Here is a 27,172-nt window from a genome sequence, read left to right as displayed (position 1 = left end):
AGGTGAACAAGTCTCCACTGACTTGTTTGTCTGGTAGTGGCGTTTCCACTGATAGACGGTAGTTGCTGGTGTATACTGTGCTCTTTTTGTTTTTGTTTGTTTGTTTTCTATTTTATGTGGGTGCATTTACTTTATAAATGCAGTAACCATCATTGTCATTTATCCTGTCCTACTGTGGTCAAATGGAAACAAATATAAACTCTAAGATATATCAATATTCTTCGGTGATATCTCCCATGAACTGTTATGTGAAACTTTAGGGTAAGTTCAGAAAAAGTAAATTGTGTTATTCATTACTGAAACTGTCAGGTCTGGGGAAGGCAACATACTTTTATTTAGTATGACTCAAACAGAAACAAGAATTTCCATATTTAGAAACTCAGGTCTTTGTAAATGTTCTAAATGTTTCTGAAATAAATAAATATTGAAATATAATAAATATTGTACAAGTCTGTGGTGTGTATTGGCCCAACATGCAAAGTTCAGCTGGTTAGTAGTGGCCAGGTGTCTCACAGGAAAGCAAGTCACTTCACCATATGGCTGCTTCTCACCAGCAGACGCCAGCAATCGCAACCACTGACTTTCACATAGTTTACTTTTGCTGTACAAGGTGAAAAGTTGCATCTGGGCTAAATCCTGGCCAACATGCTGAAAGAAGTCTATAAAAAAAGATAAACCTATTCAATCAGTGTAAGGAAATTGTACTGATATAAGGGATATAGTGATTTATATATAACACAATTAAAACATGGATAGTTAACAAAAAGATTTTATGCATTTTCTCTCAATTTCTGACATACCAACAAAGTTGTAGACTATTTTGCTTCTCTCTTGAATGCTGCTTCTCGTTTTAAAGACATAATGAAGTCCTGGTGTGTCTTCCTGCTGGGTCTGTATTTGGCGAGGGGTGCCTGTGTGTCGCTGATAGAGGGATCTCTCTGACACGGCTGCTCTGGCCCACTGCATCTGGGAGCTAGCAGCAGCATCCGCTGGGGGAAGATAAGGCAAGGTTAGCCGCTCGCCTGTAACGCACGTTTTGCCCCCCTCTGCCCTGTCCTTCTCTCCTCCCCAGCTCCTCCCTCCCATCATCCTCCTGACCTTATCTCATGGGAGAAGGCATCACTGGGTCGCTACAGTGATGGCACCTGCCAGAACCAGAGCTGGCCTCTGGTGATTATGGTGGAATCATTATCTCTCTCTCCCCAAAAACTCATTTTATACCTGCCACCATCTGAGGGGAGGGGGGGCAAAGGAGCAAAGGTTTATATTACAGGTAACACAGAAAATTGTGTGCGTGCTCATGTGTGTATCTGTAGAGTAGGTTTGGTATATTTAACCTCCCATATGGACAGAAGGGTGATAGTTTAGGTGTTAAATTGTCATCATAAATTAGATTCCCAGATAAGTTTAGTGGCGATTAATTAACAAGTAATTAATAAGATCTTTTGCATTTGTTCCATGTTGGATATAAGTCAAAGTGTTCAGTTTTTAACTGTTAGCTAATATAAAGCTTAGCATGTGTTCATTCAGTTCAATTCCAGCTTTTATTCTTCCATTTTTGCTCCCATCCATTAGTTTTCTACACCTCTTTGCTCTTTCCATTCATATGTCTTCCTCTTCCTACAATAATCAATTTAAAATGTAGGTTGACACTATTGACACATCATCTATGGAGTAAACCTTAAGTTTCCTCTGCTCTAACATCCACGTTCCACCTGTCCTACCACCTGATGCATTCTCACAGAATTCTGGGAATTCAATTCCTAAATAAATTCAAATTTACACTTTGATTAATACAATAACATAAAATGTGAACACCCTATGCATCTGGGAAATCCCGCTGAGTTTAGTTGCTGAAAAAAAAACACCTAAACTTCATGTGCTCCACAAACTCAGGGCTCGTAGTGAAATCAATGCTCACTTGCTTTCTCTCTCTCTCTCTCTCTCTCTCTCTGTCCCTCACACTGAAAGACAAAGAAAGCAACACAAGTTTTTCTCACTTCCCCTCTGCTGATGACCATCTGTGTGTTGGTTTCAGCCAGACACTTGGCACATCTGTGTACTCACATCCCCTCTCACTTCTTTCAACAGCACAGTACTTGCTCAAACAAAAAAATGTGGCTGTATGTGTAGCAGTGAGTAGTGCTGTCACATATGCACAGACCACTCCATCTGGCTTAGGGGTTAATGAGTGTGGGAGTGGGGTCAGAGGTTAAGGAGGTGATGGCTACAATGTTGCTTAAGTTTCATGCAAGAGCCACTTTCAGCTGTCACAGCTCTGTGAAGTTTACTTTGGCATCTTTGATTCTAAATGTGTGACAGTAAAATGTAATTTCCCAGCACAGGCGTAGCCCAGAACACTTCTTTTTCTCTATTTAGAGGTGCCTGCTATTGCCATCATGTAGTGCAAATCGCGTTAAAAAGTTTCAACATGAACTGACCACACAAATTCCCAAAAGGTGTCCATTTATGAGTAATGACTGTTTACCGAAAACAGGTTAACACTACAGAACAAATCTGATATGGAAATGGCAAACTTTTTTTCCCGTATCACACTTCTCATTTGTGGTGAAGTGAAGCTATATATATTGTACAAATACAGCTCATGTTGTTGTACTTTGTAAAACATGTTACAGCAAAAACAAACAAACAAACCAACAAACAAGGGTCTTATTCAAACATGTGACTGTTGGATCATATATCTACATCTCACAAAAACTAGCCTGGACCCTGTTTTTTTTTGTTGTTGTTGTTTTTTTTTTTTTTTCATTTGAACTACCTAAAGGGGAAAACCTCTGGTTCTCTGGAGCACATGAAATGAGAAGTAAACATCAGAGTTGATGAGAAAAGCTGTTTCCATGAAACTCTATGGAACATAGCAGAAGTGTACATTTCAATGTAATTGCTAAATGTTAACTTTTGTTTTTGTTTTTTGAGAATGTATGAATTCAATGATGGAAGCAGTACTAACGTCAGATGTGTAGTTACATACATCAGACATATATTTTATAAGGATCAGTACCACACAAGTAGAAGTCCTGTATTATTTCCGTAAAAGTGCATAAATATTATCAGCAAAATGTACTTAAATGTATTTAATTATGTAAAGAAATATTGTTCATCATGTTAATGTTTCACTGTTATGCATGATGTTTGGAAATAATGCGTAAATTATATTTTGCAGCTGTACTGTAAGGTTGTAGTAATTTTAACTACTTTACAAACTGTTGGGAGGTTTGAGATGCTAGAGCAGAGGAAGTCCAAGCTCTAAGGTCAGCCTTCTTCTGGTGGGCTGTAGAGGATAATGTGAGCTGTATGGTGTGAGACAGAAGCTGGGAATGCTGAAATTATATTTAAGGGGTTAATGTGGCCTAACAGGAGGTGTAAATATTCAGCATTTATGAGACCGAAATGTAGAAAAATTAGATCGCTTTTTAATGCAACTTCCCATTTCAGTTTGGTTTTGGTAGGTCTTTAAGATAAGGTTATCATTTTTTAATCAAAAAAATATCTTTAGTTTGGGATATCAGTCACTGAACTAGATGTTGCTTTTCATTTTGATCCCTAAATGTACACAAAAATACCAAAGAGTGAAAAATAAAAAAAACAACCATCCTAGATGCATTCCAGTAAAGAAGAGCTGGTTAAACAAATGCATGACAGTGATAACAAATTACAACAACTGGTTTGAAGTTAAGGCAAAGAAGTAATACACACAAACCCTGGGGATGAACAGCTGGATGAACAAGAAGGATGAGTTTTGGATGTTGAACACCAATAGACAGGGTGCACAGAAGCAAAGGAGCCTGGGTAGGTTGAAAGGGGGCAACTAAGAACAGAGGATGCAAGGGAGGGTTAGGAGTGGCTGCTGGCCACAGACACAGCTGGTTCCTGACAGAGGAAGCCCAGACGGAGGCCTACAGTAGAGCCTGCTGTTTGCTGCCTGGCCTCCCTAGGGGCTGCAACCCTACCACAGCAGAAACACACACAAACTGTAATGTATAAAACACACACTTCTCTTTTGAGCTGCGGTGGCAGGCAGGGCAAGGAGGAGGGTTCAGATGAGAGCACAGCCCCTCAGCCAGAGCCACGAGACATGCTGACCTGCCACTGACACACACTCACTTACACACACAAACCCAACCCTGGGTTGCCTCATATTCACGCATATTCTGCTGAAAAGGACAGAAGACAGATTGAGAGAACCAGATGAACAGAGAAGAGGAAAAAAGAGACATGTACTGTACATGCACGATGGTGCCATGTTCACTTAAAGATACAGAAGAGACTCTTGGATGAAGACAAACACTGCCAATAGTAGGTATTATTATACCTGCATTTGTTTTATATATATATAAAACAGCATGCAGGCATGAAGCAAAGAACAAATACCAGTGGAAACCAGGAGCTTCAATGAGGATTTAAAAGGGAGACAAGGAAGCTGGTCATTTTTCACTATTTGGAGCTTTATTTGCAGCTAGGTCGTTTTCCTTGCATGGCAGTTCAGTGGGTCTAGTGATCTACTAGGGCCTCAAAGGCAAAGCAGATTGAAATTATGAGGAAAAATAGCGAAAGACTCAAGCACGATTTATGGTTCAAGAGGAAAACCTCCTAAATATGTAGATTTGCTTGCGATTGATAAACTGCCTTGTGTCTGCTTCATACTAACAGTGTGCCACCTAAACTCAAAACTCTCACCTCAAAAAGAACGTGGGAAGTTGAGATCTTAGTAGTGGTAATTTGAAGGTCCGAACATGTCTACCGCAGTGAATTTGGACCGCCAGAAAAAAGCTGACCTTAGAGCTGACACTTCCTCTTCTCCAGCATTTGCTCTACGTGTCCCCACGGTCACACTGATCAGCCACAGAGAGCTGAGGGATAAACCCGCTGCCCACAGACTCCAGCCTGTAATCCTTGGTCCTAACCTGGCAACCAGCGGCCGCTACAGATGTAGTGAAGGTAGGAGCCTGTTATCTTGAAGGTCCTGTTTAATGAAATCTTTTGGCAGTGTGTTACTGTGATGAGTGATGGAGAGTCCTGCAGCTGTCAGGTCATCTCATTAAGTTGGAGTGATTGACAGATAATCAGTTTGTGTTGACTTAGCACCACATGCTCTAAGGGCAATATAGGTTTCTTCATCTTGCTAAAAGACCTGCTATTTGATGACTGAAGTGAGGGCTTCAAGGTTAAAATGACATCAAACATTACTACCTAAATTACTTTGCTTTTCCAGAATGATGTGCAATACAATGACTTAAGACTTGTTCCCCAGTGCGATTATAATTTTTTTTTTTTTTGCCTTTCATATAAAACAAGCTAACTTTCACGATCAAATTGAATCATGAAAGTCAGGATTAAATTATCCACTAAGCCCAATTTTTCTCAAAAGCATCCATCTATTGTCGTGTATTATACTCGTCTTATGAGCTGTCAAACTTGTCATTATTGTTAACAAGCCCAATGGAGCACATTTGTCCCATGGAACTGTAAAGGAAAGGGAAAGAGGTTTTTAGAGCATGTGTGGGTGGGGGGTCTTCCTGTGGGTTTCCCCATACAGCTGCAGGGAACAGAACTAGATATTGGAGTTTCACTGTTGAGGCTCACTGGCTTCATAATACACATGAGGGTAGAGTGAATGACAGAGGGAAAACTTAAAGGGAGCATATGAGGGATACTTGAAAGATATCCAGGAAAAAAGGAAGCCAAGAAAAAAAAAAACATGTAATTGATTCTTAAAGCACTGAAAACAGTGAAGTAGTGCCTTTAGGTAAAAATGAAAACCTTCAGTTAAATCAGCAAAGGGTTCAAGGAGAGAGAGATGCATTAAGAATGAGACATTAAAGGCCTAATTTTATAGACTCTAAATATGTAGAAACTGTAAGCCAAAGCGAGGACTAATACCCAACGTAGTGAATTACCTGCAGCGCCTGCCATCTCTTGGCAGTAATGAGCTTTGTGAACGTTGCGGTGATAAGGCCCCTATAATTAGGCTTAGTCATAAGCATCCCCCCTGTAATTCTGTGATAAAAACACAGTAGAACTCTGGTGTCAGTGCTCCAACCCATTCGTCTCACAAACACATGCAGACACACACATGCATGCAATGAGGAATTAAAATCTGTCAATGTGAACTGGAAAAACAAGTCTTTGTCTCAAGTAATTGACCTGATGTAATTCTATATGTGTATGTTTGGGGGTGTATACTTCAGTAATATGTTCATATTGTATGGAGAAGCAGTAATAAAGTGCATGTTTGTGCGTGCGTGTGTGTGTGTGTGTGTGTGTGTGTGTGTGTGTGAGGTGTTGTGAGCTGCAGCATAGGCTTCCTGTGAGGGAGCAGATGTCGCAGAGCTCAGGCACAGCTGCGACGGGCGATAACTGCGGTGGCAAGAATATGTCGGCACGCTGGCTCTTCTCCCTGGGTCTTATCAGCCGCACACAGCATACAGACACACACACACACGCGCGCACACACGCACACACTCACATAGACACTCTACAATAAGGAACTGCCACCCAGCACTAGCACACCCCTCACAGCAGGCCCAGATAGAAGGAGGAAAGCAATGAGAGAGATGGAGAGAGAAAGAAAAGGAGCAAGGACTAAATCAAGGGACTTTGACGGCAAAGGTGCACTGAATCCCTAACAAAGCCTTGGCTCATGTATGCTGTATCATAGACTTCATAGTTTTGTGCCAATCCTAATCCTCTATAGCAATGCATAGACTATCCTTTACAGGTTTCTCAGCATCCCCCCCAAATTTTTTATATAACTGCATAAGCACAGAACTTTGTCGCTTTTCTTATCTAGATGACACTTTGATTCTCATATTTTCTGTAGTTTAGTGTGTACACAAGAGGTTTATTGCTTTGTAGATGAATTTACCTTTTTTCCCCTTCTACAAAAGTGGTTTTGCCATGTCACCATGGTTAAGAAGATGTACAGTGTTATCACAACCAGAGTGACAGCACAAGAATTAAACATGCTTTGTAACGGCATTTTACACTTTTTAGTGTTCATATGAAAGTGTAATGTCCACTTCTTCATTGTTCCATTGCTTAATGATTATATCATTATGAGAAAATAAATCTGACAGAGATCAGAAAAAATTTAGATGTTTTTGAAGATGCTAAAAAAGGGAAAATAAGTAAACAGGGAATGAGTGAAGTGACGGGTGTGAGTGGGAGGGGAGGCAAGGTGATGATGAGGTGTGTGTGTGTGTGTGTGTGTGTGCTTGAGGGTGAGAGAGAGAGAGCTTACTTCCTCAGCACCAGCTTTGTGGTTTCTATGAAGAACAGATGTTCTCAACTTGATACAGTGCCTCATCCCTTTTACTCACTATCTCCATTGCCAGCACCACCAACTGTATGTGCAGACACACACACACACACAAATACACACACACATAAGCAAACATACATATTGTCTTTAAGGCAACGCAGTCATGTATAGTAGTGACTTTCTCATGAAAATGTATTGGGTGTATCCACCTGCATACTGCTAATGTTTTACTGTCCATTTCCCTCTGCACTCAAGCTACATATCCTGTTCTTGAGTCAACACTTGACTTAATCAGGTGTCACTTCCTCCTTTTTCACTTTGCACTTCTGCTGGTCAGCTGGGACACTGTATTCAGCACACTTACTCACCCTGGCAGTCCGTCTAAAAAAAAGCACAAGGATATATGTCTTTACTTGTACTTGCATGAAATGTATGCATGTGGAAGTTTTATTGTATGCCCACACACTCACACACATCATCCTGAAATCCTCCTCCAGATAAACATGACCAGTCTTAAACTTTTGGTAGTAGGAGTAGTTGGTACTAGGAGTATGAATGTCTATATCCACTGAACATTTTTGTAAAATCTTACTGCATTTTGACCCCTATTCTGTCTAAACATATCTTGAATTTTGAATTCCCACCATGTCTGGGTGATTCAAACTACCACTTTGGTGCTCAATTGCAAACCAAATGTCAGGGGTTCAATTTGTAAACGCATCATTCCAAGTTATGTGCTTGAGTTGCTGGGTCAATGATCCATTACACCACACCATATTACAGAAAGGCTCTCTCTATGTCTCATCCTCATTTGTAACATAGTGCAGTCTGAGGACGGGCACAGATCTTAACATATGATGGAGAGAACATCCTTTTAGGCACACTATGAAAGAAAACAACGTTTGAATGACAAAAAAAAATAACATATTTCAGGGAGGATGCATGTGGCTTCAAGGGTAATTTCTTAACACAAACCTAATTATTTCTATCAACGATTTAATCAGCATAACACAGCTCAGTTTCATATTTTTTTCTGTTTTGATTGAGTGAAACTTAGTGTTTCCCCTTTCCCCTGGAACCTACATTTTATGTCTTTAATGGCAACTCCATGGGAGTGTTGTCTGTTGAATGTGCATGAGAGAGGAGAAGATAGAGACAAGAGCGCAAGAACACAATGGGTTTAGCGTTCCTTTCAGTCAGCTCAGGGCCTTATCTCCTTTTAACACACTAGCCTGTGACTGCCACTATAGGAAAGGATTTACAATGTGTGAGAAGGGGAAATGCTGCAAACCTCTCTCTATTTTTTGCATTTAGTCTGACACACAAACACACATACACACGCAGAAATAATTTCCATATGAGCACAATGACCAAACCTACTTCTCCTTACTCAGAGGGTGCTCAACCATCCAGGAGATGTTGCCAACATAATAGAGTCCAGAGCGGGCTGGGTGTGGGTTTGTGCAGTGACAGAGCAATAGAGGAATGAAAGAAAGAGGAGACAAAGCTGTTTTCGTCATAAATGCCATCAAAGGGACTTCCAGTCACAGTATTATGGCACAGATAACGGCGCGTTCCCACCTTGTGTGTGGTTCATTGTGCAGTTTATCAGGTCGGCCACATGGAGTGTCAGAGCTAACCCAGTGACCGCTCAACAAAAGGCCAAATTAAGAGGAGTGAGAGGCTGTCGTACAGGGAGGCTGACAGGTTGACTGACGCCGTTCCCGAGGAGAATAGCATCCTGTCAGTCTTGGAGCTGTCACCTCGACAGGAATCCTTTCTTTGGATGCAACCCCCATTGCCAACCTTTCTGTCACTCAAGGCCACACAGACACACACACACACACACACACACACACACACACACACCTCTTCCCTTTTTCAATATTCTGTACAGGAAAGAAATAAACTACCTATAGTAACATACTAAGGAGCTACACACACACACACACACACATGCTGCATGTGTACAGAGCCACCTAGGACCATAACTCTAAAAGAGGGAAAGAAATATAGAGTGAGTTTCATAAACACTCCATCCATCTCCTTGACAACCATACTTGCTACACCATGGTACACTACACATTCTGCCTCTGACAGACCCTGCTTGTAATGGCCTGTGCATCTGCTTATGTTTGTAATGCTGCTGTATTTTACCATGTTGTGTGACCATGTTTACAGGAGCAACTTTACAGTACATAGGCATATTGTGGTTGGAGCAAAAATGTTGGCATTTTATTTGGTCCCTCCTGGACTTTGTTTAAAACTGTTAAGTCCCACTCAGTGAGCACTGGGGTTTCCCCCTGTATGCTTCATCACATTATTTAATCCGTGTTGGAGCGTGTTCCTAAAGTCCACATGGCTCCATATAAAGCCAGCGTTTGTGTTCGAGGCTGGCAAGGCTGGTGAGACTGGAGTTGGGGCTGAGCAGCTGTTTGTGTGTACTTTACAAGCTGGTTCTGTTTGTTCTGTAGACACAGAAGGGGTCAGGAGGGTGTCAGCTTTGTCTTCTGTCCCCCTTCATGGCCGTGTGTGTGTGTGTGTGTGTGTGTGTGTGTGTGTGTGTCTAGGCAGGTGGGTGGGCCAAAGGGACTAACAGTCCAGTCTGGACAGGTGGGGGATTCTCACTATAAATGAACCATATGTACCTCCCGTTTCTCCAGCAGTATTTCTGATTTATTAGTAGGCTATATTTAGTGCTAGTGTATATTACTGTAGCATTACTGTAAATGCACTAAAGTCATTTTACCTGTTGCAGAGCTGAAATGTAAATCTAAACACATTAGATAGCACTTTAGTGATCCCTGTCTGGAAAATTCTGGTAAATTAATTAGTTGATGAAAGGCTGCAGCAATTGTAATAATCAATTAATTGTTTAGGTCTTCAACAAAAGAAAATAAAGTAAAAAAATAAAAATACTGTTTCCAAACTTTCAAAAGTGAAGATTTTCCTAAATGAGTACTTTTTCTTTTGTAGTGTTGAACAAGATAATTAAGCATTTTGATGGTGACGCCTTGTCTATTTTCTGGCATTTATAGACTGAATGATTAATCAATTAATCAAAAGAAATTGACAAATTAATCACTCTGTCTCCGATTTGCAGCCTAATTTGTAGCCATTGAACAGATGTTACATGATCACCTGAAAACAAATAAGAGGTTATAACCGTCAATTAGATAGGACATAAAAACGCAGCAATAATAAAATGGGAATATTAATGTTCGTAAAGATAACGTGTAGTATACACAGTAGGACAACACATTATCAGGTACTAATTAAAACAAGCAACACAGATGCGTGCATACACAGCAATAAAACATTAACGACAGTGATAATAATCCTGTTTACTATACGAGACGAATTCTAACTTCAGCTCCTTTGCTCTGCATTATTTCATCCACCTGACTATTTATGACCACACCTGACAACACAAAGAAAACTTCAGCTGCTTTACAAGCTCTGAAGTGTTTACTTGTATATGTTCTTTTGCAATCATTCACGTCCCAGAAAGCTGTTTCTTGTGTATTTCCAAGTGTTAAATAATGTCAATAAAAGCTGCACTCTGCTGAGCTCAGTTGTTGTCTCCTTGTTGTCCTTGTCGTCCTGATACGGGGAAACAGCGGCCCCCATGGGCCAAACGCGGCACAGCATGTCAGTTGTGGGCCTATTCCACTCAGCTCTCACTGCTTTTTATTTAACTGGTTAGACAGTTGATAAATTTAATTTTAAGTTACACTTTTACAAGTCACGCGATCATATTATATACACAGCTTTCTTAAATATTCTTCAAGCCATGTTTGAGAACTGGTTAAATTCTATAGGCGGTCATGGAGGTAGAGTTTGGTAATTTAGTGCAGTATATTTAACCTTTGATGGCATAATGTCAAAGATCTTGTAGCAATATGGGGTTTTGTACTTCACAATTTGGATGATCTTCCATTTAGAAAGGATTCCTGTACAATAGCTGCCAGCTCTTGCCTCTAATGGTACCCGAGAGAGAGAGAAAGGGAGAGAGAGAGAGAGAGAGAGATGTGCGTGTGTGTGTGTGTGGGGGGGGGGGGGGGGGGGGGGGGGGGGGGAGGTAAAGAGAGAGAGAGGTAGAGAGAGAAAAGGAGACAGAGAGAGAGAGAGAGATGTGTGTGTGGGGAGGTAGAGCGAGGGAGAGAGCGAGGTAAAGAGAGAGAGAGGTAGAGAGAGAAAAGGAGACAGAGAGAGAGAGAGAGGGAGACAGACAGAGAGAGCTAGAGAGAAAGAGAGAAAGAGAGATACAGAGGGGGGGGGGAGAGAGAGAGAGAGAGAGAGAGGTTAGGAGCTCCAGATGGTGTTTAAACGCAGACAGAAGGCTACAGCGAGGACAGAGAGAGAGGAGGAGGAGGAGAGAGCCGCGGTTAGTGCGTACAGTGGGCCCCGCCAGCTTCACTCATCAGTGAAGGCAAAACAAGTCTGAAATCCCCAAATTGTGAAGTGACGGGAAGGGAAAGGCTGAAATGTGATTTTCTTCGGGAGAAGTGAGTCTTTTCTAACACCACCTGAAGACAGCTCGGCGGACGATCGGCGCGTCGTTGGAGCACCGTGCACGGAAACGTGGTAGCAGGGTCGCCCGTCCGTAGGCTGCACTGAAACTGTTTCTACAGCTAAAGAAGGAGACGAATTCATGCCACCGGATGTGTAAGGACTTGCTCCTGACACCGCGGACTGTGGCTGAACTGTGAAGTAAAGAAGAGGGGTTTAAAGTTGGCACAGGAGGAATAATAGACGCAGCCTGCAGACAAGAAGATCCGCATCTTAATCATTTGCCTTTTGACTCGGGAGACCAGAGGATTTGGGGACTTGTGCGAAAAAACAGTTCACAGTTTGGTCTGTTAAAACGAACAGAAAGGACGTTTTTTTTTGTTTTTGTTTTTTTTTTGCAGTTGAAACTATTTTTTATATCTTTCTATATATATGGGGTCAGAATGAACAGAAAGGCGAATATACATGACCGGGAGAAGTTGTGATTTTTTTTTCACATTATCGTCAGCACAATAATTTTCTGGCTTTTTAAAAAAAAAACAAAAAACACTGCAAAACCAAAGACATCAGTGTACTTAAGGATCCAAAAGCCCTTGCTTTGATTTCATTTCTTCCGTTTTCGATCTAACCGAAAAGAGAAATACCTCATAATTTATTAAACCTGGAAAGTCAAGACCCCTTTTAAACTCCCAAAGGAAAGTTAAACATTTTTTTAATGTGCTAGACTGTGGCTTCTGCCTCTCCTCCCTCCGAATATTTCTAAATCAAAAGGAATAACACCTGAATAGTTTGTTGGTATTGTTCATCCAAGGCTTTTTAGCCTATCCTTTTTCCTAATAATGAGGATTGAGTCGATGTAAAACCTGTGTCAGAAACCGTTTTGGTGTGGATTATCACCGCTACAATTACCTCAGCTTGACCTTCACAAAGTAAGTCCATCCTGCAAACTCCAAACGTGAGACAACACGCAATTTGTTATTGGTGTGATCTGTTTTCAATCCAGGGCTGTCAGAGCGTCTGGTCGGTTTTTTGGACTAGTCCTTTCCTGGGACATCAGTGGAAGAGGTGTTGAAATAGCTCAATGTCTGGTCAACATAATGTTTGCAGCTCTATTATAGACTGGCGTGTTAAAGCGAGAGGTGAAAACGATCCGGGGCAACTGTGTCTGTGCAATACCTGTTATTTCTATAATCTCTAAACTGCTTTTGTGCCTTAATTTTGATGTTTTTTTTATGCAATCTAAGCCATTTTTATTTCATCCTTTCACACACTAACTTCTCCTTAGGTTTAGGATTTTAAATATAGTGAGTTTTGTGTAAAGAAAAGAGCACAGCCTACTGTAGAACTACACACTTCCAAATTACCACTGTATTAAATCAGGCACCAAAGTGACTAGAATTCTCAATCAGAAAATCATTATTATGATTATTATGATATACACTTTCTAAGCGGTTTTTATTGATTGTTTTTCTTTACTTTACTTTATTGCAGTGAACAAAATGTAGGAGAGAACAGAGAGAGTGGAGAAGTGAAGTGAGACAGAGACTTAAAGGGCTGCGAGTTGTTTGCCCCATCAGTCTGTGCTGCACATCAAAGTGATGTCCACACAAAGTGATGACACAAAATCTTTGGTCTCTATGAACTTGGTGTCCACCTGGACTGGAATGGTGTGAAGGGATAAATTTAGACATTTACCCTGAGCTGAACTCTGTGGCCTCTCAGAATAGCGTCTCCACCTTTCTTATGGTATAAAGTGTCCACTTTTGTGTTAAAAAAGAACCTTAAAGACAAGTCTGCTCTGTTGAGTGCATGGTGTTTGTGTCACTGCAGTGAGGTCATTCGGCGAAGACGTTAAAGGAAAAAATAGTTTTTATCAGAAATGTTATGCCAACCAAATGACATGAACACAGCTGAAAAATGGTTTAAAAAGCTAAAATTATAATGGCTGATTCATAATAACCCTTGTGACTGTTGAGACACTCCCTGTGAAGATCCAAGTCCAGCCAAAGGTTTCAAACCCCACTTGAACAGCCTCAGCAGCGCACTCTTCCGCCTGTTAGTGCAACAGTAAAACACTCAGCCCATTTTCTCTGCAGGACATGGCCCTATATAATTGGCCCTGGTAAATATCGTCTGAATAATTGAACAGTTGATAATAGTCTCGAACAATGGATGAGGGGTTGCAGAGGTGAAACCGCAGTGCAGACACCCTGCCTCACCGCACATTATACCTCCATCACCACCAAGTGAGCATCTCTTCCTCTCTGCTTCCAAACGCTGGCCTCTCCAGCGCCAAACTCAGCCCGGCCAGCCGCCTGCTAAGGCAGATGTCACCTCCTCATCATTAAGTAGCTCGCTTAAAAGGCAGGCCATTCATTATGACCCCAGCCTGCTGGGCGTTTACACAGTTCCCATTTACCACAGGTGCATGTCTTCTGTTTTATATTCAGGAGGAAACATACCACAGGACATTAACAGAAAGTGACTGAACCTGGTTTTTATTTTATTTTTTGAAGAAAAAGAATCACCATCATGCACAGCCACATGTCAGCATAGATTTCTTTGCCATTTAATGACAGAAGAAATACATCACTGACTTCCTTTTGCTTAATGATGGAGATGACTGTTTTCATGTTTTATTATTGTGTGAAATATTGCTGTTATTTTAGGGACATCATGAGTAATGTTTTACTATCAAGGTATCAGAAGCACAATATTTCTTGTACTTTTGAATGTGCTTAACTAGATATGTTATCAGTGAGTTATAAATTTGGTGTTTGACAGCAGAAATGCAGAAGATGGTGAAAGCCATTACTGTTTTTCATCATCTCAGTCTTAACAGTTTGTGTCATCTAGTGCATGTGAAAGGGCTCAGTCTATACTGTCACTTGATGCAGCAAGATCTGAGTATATGTGTTTACTGTGTGAGTGTGTGGGCTTGTTGAGTGGGCTTTGTAAGTGTGTGCGTGTGTGTGTGTGAGGTAATTATTGTGATCTAAATGCGGGCAGTGCAGGTGAAGCGAGCTGTCTCCTAATTAATGAGTGGAGCAGATGGCCTTGGGTGGGTGGGAGCTGTGAGTGCACAGCAAGCCGGTCAGGTGGTCAGCACAACATGGACACCTGGGCCATCACAAACAAGACAGGCCAAGTGCTTGATACAAGCCAAAGACATCAGGCCTGTGTATATACAGATACACATGTTCTGTCTATGTAAAATATAGTTTTTATATATATATATATATATATATATATATATATATATATATATATATATATATATATATATATATATATATATATATATATATATATATATATATATATATATATATATATATGACAGCTGTTGTGTTGTGTTGTGCTGTACCGAGCATGTGAAGCCTGTTTATTTTTATGTTTGTGTGTGATTTCCTCACTGCCCCTTGGTCCTGAACAAAAGGCAATGTGTATAAATTATTTTAAAAAGTACAGCAAAGGAGTCAAAGAAAGGAGATTTGTTTGAAAATCTGTGGAGACATGCACAAATACGTTTTAGGTGTCAGCGCAACACAAGCACTTTTTTATCTTTATGTACAATATTTATTTTTGACACAAGCTGTCACTCAAGAACAGGAATCTCAGATTAGCTGAGTGTTTGTAGTCACATAGTTTTGCCTCCAGGGTGAGAATTTCAGCTTCCAGTGGAGAAATATGGTTTCAAAATTATTTGTTTCAGAGTGAACAGATAGTTATAGTAAGAGAAAAACTACAGAAGCTTGGGGAAGCCATAATTGTTAGTAATAGGAGTCTTCTGTCTGCATGAGCATGTGTGAATTTAAGATAAAAGCAAAAAACAGAAAACCACTAAACTGGAATGATTTTTAAAGAGTACAAAGTGAAGTGTTGCAGAGAGTTATGAGATGTTTTCGACTTTTGTTGTTCTTTGGTACTTCTGTTAACAAATAAACAGGAGGCTTTGCAGCACTGATGTGCACAGAAAAAACATACTGTATTTACTCTTCAGTTAAAGTAACTTTTATGAGATCAATGTGTAAATTTGTGTCTTTTTTTGCCTAAATATGAGAGACAGTGACTTCCCTGGTGCCGAATTGCTATGGTTGCACTGCTGTTTATCCTAATACATAGTGGTGAAAGACCAGCGTGGTTCTGGCTGCTTCCTGTTCTGTCCTCTGTCCTGTGTGTGTGTTGGTGTGCTCTGCCCTGGTCTGTTCCACATGTGTTTGACATTACTGTGACAAGGCTGCCCAGCCTCTCTGGGGATATGGAGAATGTCAGAGACTACAGCAGAGAAGCGAACAGCTTCCCAACATCTGATGGAATGAGAAACATATTCGCTGCATGGCTGGCTTGCTGACGCCATAGCGTGGGAGCAGAGCAGAGGGTGGAGGCCAAGTAAAACCCCAAATGTGTGTGTGAAATATCATTCTTTTTCTATTTTCTTCATTCTCTTCCTTACATGTGCACATATCCACTCAAATCCCCATGAATAACATACAGTACACACACAAACACACATACACAACACACCCTGATGATTTTTCCATGCTAGTCATAACACTGTTTTGCCTCTGTTGGAAATATCAGGTGTCTTTTCTCCAGATTTCAATGCATGCCGAGCAGGTGAAATGCTCCAATTACCTCATCTGTGACATTCAAGGGTGAAAACTCACCATTTGAGCATGTCTGGAAATTATTTGTTGAACTGACTCTTCATTTTAACAAAATTACTTCAACATATACAGCACTGACAAATTGCACCCTCAATTATAGGTTTCAAAAGGAAGGCACATTTTCACTGCACAGAAATGATCAGCCATGAATGCAACAGCAAACCAGTGTCACAACATCAATAAATTCATATGTACACTACCTATAGCTGAATTGCTGCCAGCTTCAGCCAAGACAAACAAAAACCCTTCCTCTACCTCCCATCCCTGTCTTGTGCCTGTTTTGTCCCTCCTCACCTTTTGCTTCCTCATTTTCCCGCTGACCTCTGACCTTCTTTTGACTCTTATTTTTTTCCCTTGTCCCATTCTCTCCAAGGTACCTTCTCACCTCCCTCCCTCTTTACTTCATTGGAGGAAGTGTATTCAGAGAGTCAGACACAGGAAACAGCTGGGCTAATCTACAGTAGCGCTGAGCTCTGTTTTAATCAAGCCAAATGGGAAGTTCATATCACCACTGCTACCTGATATATTGAATCCCTCCCTTTCCTACTGCCCCACACTAAGGTCTTTATCACAGGCATGGAGCAAACAGGTACAAAAGAGCACAGAATGAAGGTATTTAAGCCTCCACTCCAAAGTGGTCTTCCCTCGATGTTTGAAAAAGGGGTGCAGAGGAGCATGCAGGCAGAGATTGGAGAGCAAGAGACATCTTTTGTATTCACTTTATTTCTTTCTCTCTTCATGTACAGTATTTGTGAAATAAAAAAAAAAAGGTGTTATCTTCTGGAAACAGATCCTGTGCCACACAGATGGTTCCGTCTCTTCAGATGGGAGGCTGTGCCGTTGTGTTACCAGTTAGTTGTACAAACCTTAATCTCGGCTCCAGCCTTCCTTCCTCTGCCTCTCTTTACACACCCGCACGAACACACAAACAACTTTCGACCCCTTAAGATAAAAGTATTGCTCATGTGAAGTACTAATTTTACTAGGAAATGGACTTTTCGGCTTTTCAGAGATTTTTGGGGTACAGGGAAAGGAAGTTCAGAGATTTTCTTGATTTCTTGATATGTCAAATAGCAGTGGTCACTTTGAGGAACGGGTTATTCCCTGGCATTTAAATTCACTGCAGGGATCTCAGCAGGGTGTATGGGTGGCGTTTGATAGTTTCCACTGACCTCTGTGAGTTATCATTTCAGGGGAGGCATTTACAAACTTCTGTAGGCTTTCAGATAAACAGGAATGTTGTTATTATGTGTGAGATCATATATAGTTGTAAATAGACTGTACAGGACAACTTTTTGATATAAATTTTAGGTTTGTGATGTATTTATTTAGGGCTCCTAATCATGTGTAAAATTAATGATGTGGTTACCAGCAGAATGTTTTGGAGTTTGGAGACATGATGCGGTAGAGTTACAAAACAATCAATACATCAGTACCTACATCCCTGTGTTTTCATTATTTACTTCCTGACAGCACAGAATCTCATCTTCCAAGACGGTCTAACAATTGGTTGGACTCATCTCTTCTCAAATCATCCTCCAAACTCCAACTGACCTATTATCTAGTAGCAAAGTTAAGGCCTTAGAGAAGTTTAAAAAAAAAACTGTCACTTATTGTAGCTGTTCATCTTTAAATAAAATTCAATTCATATATATTGCATTGTGATGGAATTTCTATGAACTGCCCCATAAGATTTGAAAACACCAGTGACATTTTAAGTTCACATGATTCGCAAAAGATAATTTTCTATATTGCAGAGCTTACTTTGACGATGACATGGCATGGTCATCTTAATTTGCCAATTAGACTCCCTAATCAGTATGTTATTGACACGGCGGTGACTTTTCTTTTCTTTGCCCGCTCGCACTGTTTTTGTGGTGGCGTCTTGTAGTCGGCTTGTGTCCCAGAGGAATAGCTGGTATTTATTTCAGCAGCTTCCAGTGTGAGCTTGCTGTAGGCTAAATGAAGAAACTGTCAAAGCTTCTCTCTAACTTGTCACATGAATGTCCCCCGACCCCCCTCTGGCACATTCTGCTTCCCAGTGGTTTGTGTGTGTGTGCGTGTGTCAGTGCAAGTGTATATGTGTGAAACCTATGGGGTCCTGCAGAATAACACAGAACACCCTACCATGCCTGGCTAATGTCAGGACCTATTGTTAATGTGCCTGTGGGGCAAATGAAAAGGTATGAGAGTGCTGGCAGGCTGGGGAGCAGTTTAGGCTACAGACAGTTTTGTCAGTGCTGACAGCTCCACAGTGACAGAGCAGGCATTTAACAATGAATGAAATGAAATACATGACATCAAGCAGGAGAATGACTAATCTGCTGTTTGTTTTCCTATCTTAGCTGTAACTGACAGCTCAGTGTCAAGTTTTTAACAGTGCACAGAGCATATGAGCGAGAGACATGGTGAGAAAAATAGACAGCCACAATTTACACACTCTGTTTAACACAAACAAACGTAAAGAGTCGGTGTTTGGGAGGAGTATGAGTAGAGATGCTGCAGTTGCCGTGGTGTGTGTGCATGTCTATGTGTGTATGTTGCCAGGGTCAAATCTAAGTCTTTTGTGCGCCATAAATCTGCAGGCAGCAGCAATGACGTAAGAACAAACAGAGCTGCTCTCTGCTGCAGCTGGCTCATAAGAGGGAGAAACAGGAGAGAGGAATACAGAGAGGGAAAGAAAGAGCAGGACAGCAGCTGTCAGGCCTCCATCGCACACCTGTCACACAGGAAGTAAGCGCCGGCCACTGTTTCCTGGATACACCTCCTCAAACACTGCTCCTGGAGGAAATGGAAGAAGGACATCTGCTGTGAGGGAGATACAGACTGGCAACCAGACCGATACACCAAAAGATCAATAGATAGAGAATTGGCAAATAACCTGAAGAGAAAACAGCTACAGAATTTCTAATGTGTTTCTTTTCTCATGTCAGCTGATTTGGGTTCCTGTTTGCATGTGTGTGTCCAAATTGAACACACTTAAGAGAATGTTTGTGTTTTTGTGAAGCTTTTTAACAGGTCACTCCGTGGAGACTACAGCCTAACTCTCCCACAAATGCAATAAGCCCATTGCCCCCAACTTAACAGTTGGACATTCCCACGCCTGCTCCTCCAACCCCAGCACACACCCCTCCCTCCTGTGACCAATATGAACTAATCCAGATGTACTGTAGCCACTCACAGATGTACACATAACTCTCTTTGTATGGCCCTGCTACTTTCTCCCCTCAACTTCATCCTCTCTGCTATGTCTCTGCTTTTCCCAGCCTGTCTCATCACTCAGCTCACAGTGTTGACCACCATGTCTCACTGATCAGAAAAGGAAGTGATATGACTCAGTGCTACAGAGATGCTGATGAGGTACTTGGAACTATTGTCTCCTGTTTTGCTTCTCCTCCCTGTCTCCAGAGCTGCTCTGTTGTAGCTGCTGTTGGTAGAAAACCTCTTCTTTGTTTGTCAGGCTTGTCAGGCTGGGTCCTCAGGAGGCCCCCCTTGCCCTATTCCCAGGCTGCCCTTCATGCAGCCTGTATGCAATTAACAGAGTAATTAAAAGCCTGATGAGCTAATTGATGCTGGGTGAGGCTGCAGGTGCTTGGATCAGGGAGCTTATTTATGTACGTGTAACCTCTACTCCATGCTATGTATGCTTCACTTGGCATAAAGTAGCTAAATAATGTTCAGTGGGAGAAAACTGAGAAGAGGGAAAGGTGACAGAATATACTCTAGTGTTGCATTTCCTGGTGGGCTGTCAGGTAGCTATAGTTATATTAAAACAAGACACAGCTGCAAGTGCAACATTTGGCTTGGGTCTTAAATTGGCAGGTGTATCCAGGTCATGAACAAAGTTTTAGGCTTTTGTAGAACTGCATTTCATACCAGTGTATCAACAGTTTATTCAATACTAGGATCGATTATGTCATGTTGGATAGAACGCACGACGCAAGCTGAAACAGAAAAGACAAAAGAAAGCCTGATCAGATGCTGGGTTAAGGCAGCCTGAGGTTCAGTTCTCAGCTAGCAAAATTAAGCATATGGTTTATAGGCCGAAGGAAAGAAGATGTAGATGAGCTGGAACAAAGGAGAGATATCATGCAAAGTCAACGCTACATGTAAATCGTTCTCTGTGCTCTGTGTCTATCTGCCTTTCTGTCTGTTTGGCCCATTCCCAGATGTACATGCACAGTCACTTCCTCATGTGCACGTCTCTTTCTTGTCTCCTACTTCCTTCCCATAGCTCTGCTCCCCCCCCCTTCTTTTTATCGCCTCTCCCCCCACCTCTCTCTCTGTGGCAGCTGTGCTGGTGATGGCTGTGTGCCCATGGTGCAAGCTGGCTGTGGGGTCCCAGGTGGCCCACATGACAGTTATTGATGTTCAGGTGTTCAACTCCTCTCACACCAAGACCCTGGAGCCACATGCACACACAGATACAGCACACACACACAAAAGCAAAATACACATGTATGCACTCCAATGTATACACAGAATACATGTGAGTAGCTATGTACTTGCACAGTTATGCATATAAACCGTGTATTCCTCTGTTGCTGCTGAGGAAGTATAAACAATACAGTAACAAGTAGAGAGAATTTGTGCCAACAGCTACTGGGATGTCTGGTGAGCAGTAAGATTTACAGTTTTCAGTGTAGGATGAAAACAGTCTTTGTCAAACTGCATACACTCCTGTGTGTATATGATTGCTTTGGTCTACTATTTGTGGCCATTTTCTGTGTGTATCTGCATTGGGATAGCCAGAGATGGTACCAGAGCCCAACTCAGTCCTAACACACTCCAGATGTGTCTGGCTAGCCAGGGAGTTGTTCTTGGCACAGCCCACCTCGGCTAATGTCACAAATACTTTCCTTTATTTAGGAATGGCTCTGGGTTAGTGGCTGGAGAGAAAGAAGGAGGCGAAGATGGATGAATCATGGGGGGAGGAGGGAGTGAACGGAGGAGGGATTGATGAAAAAAGCAAAAAAAAAAGTAAATGATTAGCAATGTAGAAGGACAGGGGAGAAGGATGAATAAGACGAACTAAGAGATGAGATGAAGAAGGATAGAAGATGGAGATGGAGTCAAGGAGGAGGAGGGAACATGAGGGAGTGAGGCAGAAACAGCTCCAGTCTAGCATCTGGATTTTATTAGCAGCCGTTGGGAAAATCTGAAAAGGAAGTTTTTTCTCTGTGAGCACGTCGGCAGCAGTGATATGCTGTACATAACCACTTCACTGCCGACGAGAGGAGCCGGGCCCTCCCAGAGGAGAACAGATGGTCGCTAGAACTTCAATACAATTACATCAATAACAGCTTTCACAGATATAAGCACTGTATGACAGGATCCCTACAGCTCAGAGACAGAGAAATACAACTCATCTACCCTTAGCACCTCTGGCCCTGGATAAATTGTCTTTAATCAATCTTCACTCCCAGCTTGTCCTCAAGTTATGCCTGCTTTTTTTTTGCCAGTATACCCATTTGAGGAAAGTGGTCAAGCTTTGACTTGGAAAAACTGGTGAGTTGTCAGTGATTTGTTCATGGTAATCTGATCAAAGACAGGATGGCTTTTGTCAGTGCTTTTTATGGAGACACCCACCACCACCACAACCCCGTTTGTTTTTTGTTCAACATGTTTGTTCAGCCGGCACTGCATGTTCACTATCATAGAGATTCTCAAGTAACACAGGGGAAAATATGTGTTTGTGTCCGCAGCATGAGCGTATGCATTCTGCAAACATGCAAGCATGTGTGTCGTGCATCTGCGTGCCTGTTAGTGTGTGTGTGTGTGTGCGCACATTGTACAGGCCTCTCTCCCACCCTGTCATTAGTGAGGGCTTTAAAGCCTCTGAACTCTAAATCAGTTTAAGATGAAGTGGAGTCTGGAATCTGTCTGCAGAAGCAGCCTGGGTGCTGACACACAAATACAGACACGCATCTTACCTGAGACATGGTTTAGACTTCCCTGAGATAACAAGGCATATATCAAAATATAGAACTAGCAACCTCGCAGAAGTAAATAAACTCTTTTTGGATTGCTTTAGGTCACAGAAGATAGTGTACTAGTCTTGTGCTACTGATGTCAGCAGTTTTTCCTTTCAAACAGTATTAGTGGCAGTGGTATGAGAGTGGAAGGTGTTGTATCCTTTAGTCTCAGGTCCAGGGCACAGGGCTACAATCCCCATGTTTTGATATGAAAGCCTGGTGGGGGGCTGGGGGCCAGGGCCTCAGGCTCTGTTTGTGTGGACTCCTCAGCGGCCTGATAGGGAACAGATGTGGGAAGGCAGGCGGTCGGGCAGCCAGCCAGAGCAGCTGGGAGAAATTAAAAACAACAGCATTCCTGGAGACTGGGGGAATTACAGTGGGAGGGAGGGAGAGAGAGATGCGAGGAGCGAGAGACAGAGGGAGAGTTTTAAGCCTATGTGGTCACTGACAACAGTCTCTGCGGAGTACGCAAGATTGAATAGACGGGGGGATTTAAGGGGACTGCTATGCAGTGGTGAGCTAAAGCTAATAAGTTGCAGCTGCATTTCCAGTGGAAGCGCAAATACACAGAGATATGCATACAGTCAAAACACGGACATATGTCAATGTGAAAGGAGACTAAAATGCACTACCAGCATCTAAATGAATTTCTAATGGCTTGTTTGTGTGTGTGCTTGCTTTAAGCAACTATAATGACGGCATATGTCCTTAAATCTATAATGAGACCCCAGAGTGGCTTTAGAAAGTTTGACAAACCACTGCACTCTGTGTGCAGTTGTGCAGTATGCAATCTGTGGTTTTGTGTTGTGTTGTGTGTGTCACAGTGAATTGTTTTTCCTTTTGTTTCATCATGGCACAAGGAGAGAACAGAAGACAGGGAACATTTTAGAACTCAGACTGCAGACTGTTTCTTTGATGAGCAATCTTTTAGCTCTGATTACGTCAAACGGACTGACATACAGCTGTTCAGAGAATCAGAGAAAGAGACAGACACAGGCAATGGCACAGAGACAGGTAATGACTTTAACCTTTTTTTTCATTTTCATTTTATTTTCAGAATAATATTCAATAATGAGCATTTGGGGTAGAAAGCAATATACTGTATCTGTATCCTGAGCAAATCACAAAGTGGCTTCTCTCAGAGAGTCTAGCAAAAACCTGTTGAAGTCAGGAGCGTGGTCCAGACTCAAACAATAACCACAGGTCTGCTTTACCTGTTACAGTGCTCTCTCTTTTTATACTTCTTTTAGCATGAGTGATTTAGCCTTCAGCACAAAGCACAATGGGAGCACAGATGGCCACAGATGGGGTTGCAAACCTAGCAGAATTCCTAATGTATTAAAAGTGAAATCCAGAGCATGGTGTGTATGTGTGTGCCCTGTGTCTGTAGCTGGTCAGATTAAACAGCTGTCTATAATCCCACGGTGGGAGCAGACACACAGACAGGGCGGTCCCCTTCTCATTCTCCTCCACTCCTCTCCTGTCCCAGAAGGGACAAAAAATAGCTGTGTTGTCAACAGACTGAAAGCATTTTGATTTCGCTGAACTTTTGATCACACATGGGTCTTGCTCTTGCTCATTTGAGCACAGCGGTAGCTTCAGACTTGTCTAAAACTGGACCAAACAAGTATTCAAGAAAAGGACTTGTATAATATACACACAGCATAGAGTGGCACAGTAAATTTGATCAAAGAGATGGTTTACAGAAACATATGGCTGCCTCACTGCAGGAAGCAGTCCACCAATTCAGCAACACGGAGAGCTTGTTTATGTGTTGAGAATGGCTGCATCTATTTATACCAGCTGGCTGCGACTACCTCTATGTACAACCTTGTGTGTTTATGTTCAGAGCGTCTGGCATGAGGCAAACAGCAGAGTGTCCCTCGTGTTCTTGAGGATCACTGTATCAATGGCCCTCATGCAGCACTCTAGAGTGATGCTCTTTAAATACAGACACCAGCTGTTGAACGCTTCTACACGAGTACTCAAAAATAGGCCAACACCAAGGAATGGGGCCGACTGAGGCCTTAGTGATTTAACATATTAGTTAGTGACTACAATACATTTAGACTCCAGCTGTACACAGGTTTTCAGATCAGGGTAAAGAGGTGTAAAGGCCAGAATGTGATATTTGGTATTTGATATATTTGGACTTTGGTATTATTTTTTATTAGTATGAGTACAAGAGATTATCACAGGCTACTAAGTAGAGTCTCGTGACAGAGCCACTCTGGCAGTGGTCTCTGCTCTTTGTGTATGAGGTTGGAGAATCAGGCTATTGAAATTTTGAAAAGGTTCCTGTAGTAACATGTTTGGGTCCTGCCTTCGTTCATTTTTTTTTCATTGTATGCATTAAGATACAGCTGAAAGTGCGCTGTATCATTCATTGCACATGTGCAGTGAAAGCTATCACTGCACATGTACACGTACTTAAAAACTACTTTCTCACAAGCTGCAAAAGTCATCACACCTCTCAGCTCAGGTTTGCATTGCGGATGGATCTTGTTCCAGCAGCTGCACTGACAGACAGAAAGCCAGTCAACACTCCACAGATACAACACTAAATTATGGACCTGCTGCATTTGTATATAGTTACTAACTCAGTAAATGCAGTTGTGTGCATGAGAATATTCTTGTGGAAGACACACTGTATTTACAGACTACATGACGCTGTCTCCCACAAATGCAGAATGAAAGGTAACAGTCCTCACACATGCTTGTGGCCATGGTACAGACACCCTGTGTCATGTTTTCTTCTCATGTCCTTTGCTGTACCATCCATTCCCTTCATGCTACAGAGCTTGGCCTTGCCTTGTTTGGTCCTGGCAGGGTGTCTGGCAGAGGACAGCAGAGCCTCTGGTAGCAGGACAGACCTCTACTGAAAGCCAGTCCACAGTGATGGACAGCAGCAGATCCAGCTGCACTTGTCACTGGCAGTCAAGCCGGCTGTCTGAACCAGAAGACGAGAGGGGACAGGCAGAGAAGAGTATGTGCATGTGAATATGTGTGTATCTTTGTGTGTGCATGTGTGTGTGTATGTGTGTGTCTGGGGGTTGGAGGTTACAGTGGAGGGGCAGTGATTGGGATGTCAGAGCTACATGGAGTGTGTAAGTGTAAAGGAGAGTGGGGAGGGGGGTATGGGGGGGGGGTTCTCAGTCAGCAGCAGCTGAGCGAGTGAGCAGGTGTTACTGTATGTCTCCCAGGCCCATGAATCTCCAGCAAGAGAGACACAATACCAGTTTGGATGCATTTCCTCTCTGTGCATTGATTTGTTTTGGTTGTTTTTATGGGGCTTTTGGTTTAAGAAAACAATCGATGGTTCCCAGGTGAAAATGTCAGCACTCTCTTCTTTAACCAGCTGTCTCAACATTGTAAGTGTGTTTTGTTATTTCTACACCGGAGCTCCATCTTGATGACAGTCTCTGTTTTCTCTTTCATTTTCTCCTTTCATATCACAGATAGCAGAGTGCAGAAGGTTGGAACAATGCCAGATTCACCTGCGGATGTGAAAACCCAGCCCAGGTCCACCCCGCCCACAATGCCTCCTCCACCCCCGGCTGTCAGCCAAGCAACCAATCGCAATGCTTCATTCACCCCTACCACCAGTAAATCAAGTATGGCTACTTTCTAAGGTTAAACCTTATCCCACCCTCATACTGTAAAATTTGTCTGCATGTTAATCATCTATAGTTCCAAATTCTGTTTATTATGAAGTATTTAATTGTTCAGCTATTGGGCTATAAGACATATGTTTGCTATGACTTGAAGGTGATCCTTTTGTGCTGATGCATCATGGCATCAGGCAGCCAGTCAGGCAGGTGTGAGGAAAAACACTGAGCATTGTATTGTGTTGAGTATCGCATTGTAATGGACGAATTTCCCTAATTGTCATGGACAGCCATGAGTTACGTGAACTGGTAGCTACAGGATTGCAAATAATGTTTTACTACAGAATTATCATGCACATCTAATCACATGAGTTTGTACATGCTTGTAAAACTGCACTAAACTGTGGCAACCCATGGGCATAATAGTAGGTCAATAAACATATGCTGTACTGGGATTCCCATGTCCTTGGTTTGATTCCAGTCATGGACCTTTGTTACATATTTCATACAACACTCTAACAGTATTAGTGTATTTCAGTGTGAAGACCTTCTACACATTAAAATAAAATTATTCACCCATCAATATGCAATAAATTACACTAATTAACACACCTCTGTAATGACTTCTACACAGTCATTTGTCACTCTTAAGTCAACTGCCATGAACACTTTATATGCTTGCGTAGGGAAAAATGCTAAATATCTGTTTCTTCTGGTGTTCTGTTTTGGTGAACAAGTGCTAAGGTCACTTGTGTGTCAGGTGTGTATCTCTGCAGGTACCTATCTATGTGTCTTTTTGTGTGCAGAATGCCCTTGCTGGTGGGACAAGTGTCTTTGAGCACATGTGTGATTGCTGTGGCATTGTGTGTGTCTCTGCTGTTTACCAGCTGGTCAGGCGGCAGTGGGTACTGGGAATATCAGCCAGGGTGGTGTTGCGGTGCGTAGACTACTTTCTTCCCTATATAGTAATGACAGGCCATGTTGTTTCACCTGTTGTGGCAGGCGGTCAGCAGTGTAGCACCTCTCCCTCTCTCTGAAACCAGAACACAAGCACTGCCTGTTGGGATCACATGGGTTAGTCCACAGATTAGAGCAACAAGCATGCCTAAGAAAAAAAAAACCCAG

General features: G+C 42.1%; 1 protein-coding gene and 1 long non-coding RNA gene across 17 annotated transcripts in view; one reads left to right on the top strand and one right to left on the bottom strand.

Annotated features, from left to right (window-relative positions):
• Window positions 1-317: 317 nt before the first annotated feature.
• LOC113138166 (uncharacterized) lies at window positions 318-3,973 on the bottom strand. Its single transcript, XR_003296429.1, has 3 exons — window positions 3,722-3,973; window positions 801-989; window positions 318-659 (listed from the first exon to the last, which is right to left on the bottom strand). It is a non-coding gene; the product is annotated as an uncharacterized LOC113138166 (long non-coding RNA).
• A 117-nt stretch (window positions 3,974-4,090) lies between these two features.
• The window catches only part of cbfa2t3 (CBFA2/RUNX1 partner transcriptional co-repressor 3), a 39,785-nt gene continuing 16,703 nt past the window's right edge, over window positions 4,091-27,172 (top strand). For 4 of the 16 annotated variants that reach the window (XM_026320375.1, XM_026320371.2, XM_026320369.1 and 1 more), the window contains exons 1-2: window positions 4,092-4,959; window positions 25,898-26,053. In XM_026320375.1, the coding sequence (XP_026176160.1) occupies window positions 4,755-4,959; window positions 25,898-26,053 (361 nt within the window). In that variant the 5' untranslated portion in view covers window positions 4,092-4,754. The other 12 variants (XM_026320368.2, XM_026320365.2, XM_026320367.2 and 9 more) reach the window with 11 other exon arrangements.

Source organism: Mastacembelus armatus, chromosome 3 (assembly GCF_900324485.2).
Source record: "Mastacembelus armatus chromosome 3, fMasArm1.2, whole genome shotgun sequence".
NCBI lineage: Eukaryota > Metazoa > Chordata > Actinopteri > Synbranchiformes > Mastacembelidae > Mastacembelus > Mastacembelus armatus.
Note: the sequence above shows the minus strand (reverse complement) of the source record. Positions and strands in the feature narration are given on the sequence as shown.